This window comes from Myotis brandtii, unplaced genomic scaffold (genome assembly GCF_000412655.1).
Source record: "Myotis brandtii unplaced genomic scaffold, ASM41265v1 scaffold727, whole genome shotgun sequence".
Classification (NCBI taxonomy): Eukaryota; Metazoa; Chordata; class Mammalia; order Chiroptera; family Vespertilionidae; genus Myotis; species Myotis brandtii.
The window spans coordinates 58,633-67,245 of NW_005370872.1; the positions used below are offsets into that span (position 1 = coordinate 58,633).

Below are 8,613 nucleotides of genomic sequence, written 5' to 3' on the forward strand. Positions count from 1 at the left end.
ATCAATGATTCTCTGCCATCATTGATGTTTCTGTCTCTCTCTCCCTCTCCCTTCCTCTATGATATCAATAAAAATATATTAAAAAAAAGAATGTGGGAGATCCATATGTTTATTAAAGTGAAAAGATTTCTAATATTTTCAATACTAAAATAACTGAAAATGCAAAATGCAATAAAATCCCATTTGTTTAAAAACAAGACACAAATTATGTATTTAGGAAAATCAGTTATATGTGTAAATGCAGAGAAAGAGATATGCACCCACAACACTCAATAGGACCTGGACTGAGAGCTTCAGGTGGGTGGCAAGTGAAGGGGACTTTCTCCTCTACACACTGCATATCATTTGAACCTTTATGAACAAGAGGTAAAATATAATTCTTCTGTCTTAAAAAAGTTAAATATATTAAGTAATGTTATTTCTAACCGATTACAAAAGAAAAAGATTGAATTTTTGGCCTTTTCCTAGTCAAAGGTATAATGCATTCCAGAGCAGAAACTCAAAGTACAGATGAAAATACTCAGCCTGCACTAGTCTTTCATTTCTTCGTCCTTCCTCTTACTTTTACTCCTTTAGGTCAAGATTCCTGGAGGGATAATCCAGACCCCAAGGCAGAGACAAGAATAAACCCGTAGCTGATCTGTCCCCAGGTCAAGTATAAGACCAAGGCACCCAGATTTGAAAATTTCATGTGTTCACCCTGAATTTTGTATTTTCTAGAGTTCTTTCGTTGAAACGACCTAGGTGAAGTCAGAGGAGGCCTGAGGGAAATGAGAAGGTTCATAGGTCATGAGAAAAGAAGAAATCACTGTCTCAAAGAGTCAGAAAGTGCAATAGAGTCCAGATGGGCTGCCAGCTGAGCAGTAGCTGTAAGACAAGAGTCCTGTGGGTTGTGGCAGTTGAAATCACAGCACAGTTGTCTCTCTGCAGTTTCAAGATTCAATTCCTTCACTATATATTCCTGCATTTCATTACAGTGCACGTAAGTGTCCTTGCAAAGCAGGATGGATGTCAAGGTTTAGACGTGTGTCTAATGATACACACTAAAGCATCAGCACAGCCAGAGAGAAAATTGAAGGAAGGGAGACAGAGACTGACCTGGTGCTGAGGTTGCTGCCGCCACTGGCCATCGTCCTGCCGTGGGCCCTGCCTGGACCTCTGATCCTTCCAGTCTCCCCAGCCTGGGTCTGCTGTGGCTGACAAGCCCTGAGCAGGAAGTGTGTAAAATCACCCACGGAGGGCTCCACCCAAATGGGGAAATGAGAAATGAAAGTAACTTTTTGAGTGTTTTCAGACACTGTCTCCCTCCTCCTGCAGCCCGATAGTGAATCTCAGCCATCATAACATGTGGCAGCCGGAATAAGGAACAAAAACAGTTAGTCAGGACCTGGAGGCCAGGGGAAGAGCAGCCCACAGGAATCCTCTTGTTTGTATATAGACACCAAAAACAGGGAAGTAGTTGGAGCTATAGGGCCTGGAACCCTGGAAGTCAGGAGAAGCAGTGACAGAGGAGGGACATGCAACAAAGGGCATAGCAAAGAGAGGGGCTTCAGAAGCCTCAGCAGGAGCAGCTTCCATTCAGATGTCACTGATAGTCTTATGGGGACTTTCTTGCATGTGATAAATCACCTTTTTCTTGCTGCTTTTAAAATTCTCTCTTTGGCTTTGACTTTTGACAATTTAATTATAAAGTGCATCTGTGTAGCCCTTTTCAGTTTCTACCTATTGGGTCCATTGGGCTTCATGAAGGTGAAAGTCCATTTTGCTCCCTAAACATGGGAAGGTTTTAGCCATTATTGTTTTAAATAGATTTTCTGTCCTTTTCTTAACTTTTGCCCTTTGGAATTCCCATTATCTATACTAATAAAAAGGTAATATGCTAATTAAACCAGATAGACCAGATGTCTTCCTGACAAAGCCACGGTGGCGGGGCCAAGGCAGAGGCAGTTAGGAGTGATCAGGCAGGCAGGCAGGCAGGCAGGCAGAGTGGTTGAGGACAATCAGGCCGGCAAGGGAGAGCAGTTAGGGGTGATCACGCCAGCAGGAGAGAGTGGTTAGGGGCGATCAGGCTAGCAGAGGAGCAGTTAGGAACATCAGGCAGGCAGGCAGAGGCAGTTAGGGGCGATCAGGCAGGCAGGCAGAGGGGTTAGGTGTGATCAGGCAAGCGGGCAGGTGAGCGGTTGTGAGAGGGATGTCCAACTGCTGGTTTAGGCCTGAAACTTGTGGACATCACCAGAGGTGTCCTAGATTGGAGAGGGTGCAGGCCGGGCAGAGGGACCACTCTCCCCCCCCCCCCCCCGCACAAATTTCGGGCACCAGGCCTCTAGTTTACTTATAAGGAAAATAAGACTTATGGGGCTCTAGTGAGTATATGATTTTCTTAATAATGTCTCATAAATCCTATAGGCATTCTTCACTCTTCTTCCCTTCTCTGAATAAATACCTTTAAATAACCTATCTTCTAGTGCACTGATTTTTTTCTTCTATTTTTTGAGTCTGCTGTTAAATCTCTCTATTAAGTTCTTCAGTTCAGTTATTGTATTCTTCAGTTCTAGGATATTTTTATAGTTTCTTTTTCTTTTCGGTGAACTTCTTATTTTGCTCATTTGTTTTTCTATTTTATTGAGTTGTTTGTCTATAATGTCTTGTAGTTCACTGAATTTCTTTCAGAGGATTATTCTGAAGTGTTTTTCAGATAATTTATCTATCCACATTTCTTTAAGGGTAGTTATTAGAGCTTTTTAGTTTTTTTTAGTGTACCGTTCACCTGAATCTTCATGATCCTTGATTTCTTGTGTTAGTATCAGTGCATATATGTAAGCAATCTCTTCTTCCAGACCTACAGGTTCACTTCATCAGGAAAATGCCTTCATTAGTCAGCTCAGGTTGGAATACAATACAGGAGAGCTGGTAGCATCCATGGGAAGATGGGGCATGTCATCAGAGTCTCAGTTGGGAAGGCTAGTGCCTGTGCTCTGAGGTTGCTGCTTGGATGATGGCTGAGCTCTGTGGTTTGGTGGATGTACAGGTTGGGCTCCTTGATCAGGCACAACTGCTGGCTGTGCTTTGCGGCTTGATGAGTCCACTTGCTGAGCTCAGCAATCACCTCTTGTTGAATGAGGTTTCAGTCTGTGTTTTGTGGTATGGTGGTGCCATTGGTTGGACTCTGCATTTGGTCAGGGTTACAGGCTGGGTTCTGTTGCTAGCCAGAGTTGTAGATCTGGTTCCATAGATCAACTGAACTATAAGCTTGCTACCATGGCTGCCTGGGTTCTCTGATCAAGCCTTCTAAATGGCTAGGACTGAAGCTATACCCTGCAATGCTTCTCTGGTTAGGCATGGTAGTAGAATGGATTCCTTGGTTGGTATGTTCTGACTGAGGACCCAAATCAGATAAAACTCCCAACTGAGCTCTGGCTAGATGGAACCATTGGCTTGGTCCTCAGAAGGGCAGAGCTACTACTTGGGATCTCACCTTAGGGACCACTACAAGCAAGAATGCAGTCTACTAAGGTCTCATTGCTGAGTCTATAAGCCCCAACTTTGCTTAAGTTTCTAGTAGTTATCTAGTAGCCAGAAAGCACCTAGTTTTTTCCTAAACCAGATGGCTAAAACATGGAGATGTAAAGGGGATTATAACCCTTTCATCCTTCAATCTTTGCAGTGGCACCAACTTCTGTCATTCCCTCCTTCCTAAGAAATGCAATACTGCTTTTAGCCTACTGTGTTCACCGTGTAAAAGTTCTATTTCAGAGCCTTTCATTTGGTCTTTTCTAGGACAGTCATTGTTATTTAATAGGTTAAGAAATGAATGGTTAATAAAACAATTTGTTTGTCCTGATTATATGTTCAGTGTTTGGGAAATGAATGCTGGGTAGCTCTATGGATTGAGTGGACTCACTGTTGGTGCACATGATCTTATCTCCATGTAGTCTAACAGGGGCCATTATGGTGTCTTGGGTCCCAAGGTTCAACTCATATACTGTATCAATAACTCTTAATATTTCTGTGAGTTTTCTTTGTCTCACATATAATTACTTGAATAAATGGCTAAAGGTACCTTTAGTGAAGAACTCAGGGAATTACTATGGTGTACATTGCACAGTCCTTCTAATAAGAACTGCCATCAACAGCTTCTTGGTCATGAATTGGCTGAGGTCTGGAAAGTGAGCAAGGAATGTTGTCTTTTTATTGAAGTAGCACTTCAACCATCTGAACATCTATAATCTCTTTTGATGACATATAAAAAGCAATATCCTCCTTAACTTCTCATGTGTCTTGCCTGTAAGAACAGTGTCTTCTAGTATCTAATTTATTAGACATCTATGGGCCAGGGTCCCTGTTTGTGATTCTAAGCTTGCTGCCCATTATACAAATTACTCATCAATTAATACTGCACCTTAGCTTCAGTTATTCTGGAGACCTATCACTGAATTTGTTATTAGGGAATCCAGCTCTGTAAATTATTCCTACATTATTCCAACCTACATAGGACAGTCTGGACTGAGCATTTCAAGGATGCAGCTGCTGTCGTAGCAGTGCATTCCTTATTGCCTTATTAGGTGGTGTCTCTGAGGCATCTGAGGACACAGTAACCTGATGGATGGAATATCTAGTTTTAGAGAGTAGAGCCATGATACCGCCTTAAGACTTTGGATCCCCCCCCCCTTTAAATGATCAGCCCTGGAAAGTCTTGTATTTCTTCTTCCACTTCATCTGGTGTGCACTGTGCTATAGCAAGCCTCCAAGAGCCACCTGGAAGCATATTAGAATCATTGCCTTTGGACCTTGCCAGGCTAATTAAGCTCTGTGGCCCAGGAGAGTGTGCCTGTATGAACATCCCCCATCCGTATTTTATATTCTAACATAGTTTTTCCAGGATTCACTTTCACACACAATCTCCTGGCTGCTGTTAGTACATGTGGGTTAGACCTGCAGCTCTGTTGGAGTAAACTTTCTCTTCAGCTAGCAGGCTCATCTAGTATATTCCTCGTTTGGTCATGCTGAGATAACTCTGCATAATCTTAGTTCAAGCAAGATGGTGGGCAGGGCAGTGGTCTGTATAGCAACAGGGGCAGGGGTCTCTTTTGCAGGACAGTGAATTCAGAAGGATGTAGAGTTCAGAGTTCTCAGAAAGCCACTCTGAGTTTTGTGGATTCATGCTTTCTTTATCAGGGATTTGACTTTGGCACAAGAGGCCACCCTGAACTTAGAATTCAGTCTTCTCTGAAGTTCTATCATTCTTTCTTTTTTTATTTTTAAATCCTCACCCGAGCACATGGCATGACAGAGGAAGACAGACAGAGAGAAACATCAATCAGTTGCCTCCCATACATATCCTGACCCGGGATTAAACCCATAGCTCAGGTATGTGCCTTGACAGGGAATCAAACTGACAAATATTTCTCTGCACAGGAGGATGCTCAACCAACTGAGACACTCAAAGTGGGCAGAAATTTGGTCATTCTTAAAATGAGGGCCTGTACCAAGAATTCCATATTGTGTACCTTCCAGTTGCAGGTGGTAATCCTATATAATAAAAGCCCAATATTCTAAGTGTCTGGTCCACCAGTTGGCCATTCAACCAATCAAAGTGTAATAGGCTAATGAAATGCTAAGGCCACTCAACCACTCACTATGATGTGCACTGACCACCAGGGAGCAGACACTCCAACTGATAGGTTAGCTTGCTGCTGGCGTCTGGCTGATCAGGACGGAGTAAGATGGGCTGGACACGCCCTGGAGCCCTCCTGAGGTCCCTCCTCAGTTTGCCAACCTCCCGCATCTCTCCTTGGCCCTGATTCTACACCGTGGGTTCCCTTGGCCTGGCCTTCACCCTATCGCAATCATGGACCCCTTGGGGGTTTTGGGGAGCCAGTTTCAGCCTGATTCTGCAGGCCAGGCCCAGGGAGTCCACTGGTGCATGAACTTGTGCGCTGAGCCTCTAGTTACTATATAGGAGCCTGTCATGCACTCTTTTAAACACTTTAATGGAGCTTAGAAATAGCCACCTAGCCAGGCCTGTATTGCTCAGTGGTTGAGTGTCGACCCATGAACTAGGTCACAGTTGGATTGCAGTCAGAGCACATGCCTGTGTTGTGGGCTCGATCCTCAGTAGGGGGAGTACAGCTGATGTATGATTCTATCTCTCCCTTTCCCCTTTTCTCTCTGAAATCAATAAAAGCATATTTAAAAAAGGTTTTTAAAGAAGTAATAGCCATCTAATCACACAGTTCTTATAGTTACTATTTCTTTGTAAATGCTAGACCACTGCATCAGTACCTCTTCCTCTATATCTCATTCAGTTTCCTACAGGGGAATATTTTTGCAACAGCACTGTTTTAGTACCCCATGGATTATCAATATTATATCTGTTATCATCTGGCAAGACAGTGATCCAACTCAGAACTCCATGCTTAGGGCTGGCTTGCTAAGATCATTATGTGATGTTGGGTTCCCTAAAAGCAAAGGCTGAGATAAAGTTTCTTCATTAAGTGATTTATTGTGAGAATTCTCTCATGAGGAGGAGAGATAAGGGAAGCAGGATACCACAGTGAGAACTGCTAAGCAAGGATGTGGTCATAGCACAGGAACATGAATCACTTCACATGGTTAGTTCAGACTTGGTGCTGGGAACGAACCCCCAGCACAAAGAAATGTAACCTTCAAGTGACTCTGCCTCCATTTGGCCCAAAGCATTACATTGGGGAGAGGTGGCATCAGCAACCAACACTCATAGCAGCTGGGGGATGAGAAATCTGCCTGAAAGCAGGATTTTCCAGGGTATCAGCAGCATCCACTACACCAGTGAACTGTTCTGATTTGTTTTCTGGATAGCAAAGATGTCTTGGAAATTCTTCTTAAATTCCTCCTCTGTTAGGCCTGAGTCATTGTGCTGGGGGGAAAAAAGCAACACACAGACAAATATAATGACACTCAATGTCAGTGTCATTAGACAACTTACATTTCAAAAGTTCAGGACTCTTGTATTAAGCACCTAAGTTACATTAACCAGGTTAAGTTAGGAACTCAAGCAGCTAAGAGTAATTTTTGTTTCCAATGAGTGTGATTACACCTTGCTGTCTAGACAGAAACCCGGAATTATTACTACTCTGAGGACTCTCAGTCATTGGCTTTGGGTTGTTTCTTTCAGTGAGAGTTAGAAAAGCAATCTAAGGTCTTAGTAACAATCAAATTTTACAGATGTACAATCAGTGATCCTCCTTTTAGGTGGCCACTTCTATTCCCCTCTGGTGATATGTTATATGGTTCATTTACATGCAAAGAAATCTGCAGTTTGGGGACTCTGAGAGGTCTGATTGAGTATATTTCGGGAGATTTAAGAAGGATAACATGACTTTAGGAAGGAATTTTCTCCTTAGGTTTGGAACAGGGAGGACACCATTGTCCTCAATGGACACCTGTCACCTTTGAGGAGAGGAATGAGCTCTCAAGGGCCTGGAGTCTGGTTGCAGGCACAACTCCTTATTCACTGTTACTCTCTCTGGTGAGCTTAAATCCTCAATTAAAAAACCCAGTCACTTCCTGTATCCTTGCTGTTTAGGCTTGCCATAGGATGAGGGAAACTCTAAAATTTCCTAGCACCAGGAAATGTGGGCAGAGTGACTTAATGGAAAGAAAATGAAATGGAAGCAGGGAGAGCCAATTATCCTGTGGTCCTCAAAAATGCGATCCATGTCCAACACAAACTCCTCCACTTGGAGGTAACATCTCTCAATTAAACTCTTCTTGATTTCGTCCAATGTCCTAAGTTTCTCTAGGCATTGAGACGCCTTTTGAACCTGGGGAAAAATATACCAATAGGAGCATTACAGACACAGGTAAATGAAAAGACAGCTTGCATGCTCTCCCTCCTATGGGCTTCATATCACAGATCCTACAGTGAACATGTCAAGGTGGGGTAACATTACTGAAACTTGTAATCATGGTTTGTTGTTACTCACATAATGTTCATGTGGAATATTCGGAAAAATGTTGCTCTCTAAATGGTAATAGACCTTTAGGAGTAGGAATTCACATTTCTGCAAAAGAAGGAGACTATGAATGAAAAGCAGCTTGGAGAGAATGAGCCCATATGCATGCCCAGACAGATGCATGACCACAGTAATCTTCTGGAAGTTTCCCTGAACAGGGATTGCTCCTAACATGGAATAGCTAAGTTTTTTCTTTCTTTTTTTCTGTATGCAGGTTCTGGTGAGTTTTCAGTGTGGTTGAGGCATGGTCAGAAGAGAAGACACCCTTTGAAACCCTTGCCCTCACCTATGACTTTTCTTATGAGAGCTGAAAGGAGATGTCTTGGGTTAAATTCAACTCACTGTCTTCTCTTCCAGCCCCATCTGTCTCTCCAGGACTTCAGATTCACTGTAACACTGCTGACTTCTTTTTTTTAAAATATATTTTATTGATTTTTTACAGAGAGGAAGGGAGAGAGATAGAGAGTTAGAAACATCGATGAGAGAGAAACATCGACCAGCTGCCTCCTGCACATCTCCTACTGGGGATGTGCCCGCAACCCAGGTACATGCCCTTGACCGGAATCGAACCTGGGACCTTTCAGTCCGCAGGCCGACGCTCTATCCACTGAGCCAAACC

General features: G+C 43.1%; 2 protein-coding genes across 2 annotated transcripts in view; both read right to left on the reverse strand.

Moving 5' to 3' along the window:
- Nucleotides 1-1,236, reverse strand: part of LOC102260773 (nuclear body protein SP140-like protein) — a 22,858-nt gene extending 21,622 nt beyond the window's left edge. The window contains exon 1 of the mRNA XM_005882548.2: nucleotides 1,099-1,236. Coding sequence (XP_005882610.1) covers nucleotides 1,099-1,130 — 32 coding nt within the window. The 5' untranslated portion in view covers nucleotides 1,131-1,236. The remainder of the gene's footprint in view (nucleotides 1-1,098) is intronic.
- LOC102253161 (nuclear body protein SP140-like protein) overlaps nucleotides 1-8,613 on the reverse strand; it is an 84,719-nt gene that overhangs the window by 49,372 nt on the left and 26,734 nt on the right. The gene's annotated exons all lie outside the window — the stretch shown is intronic.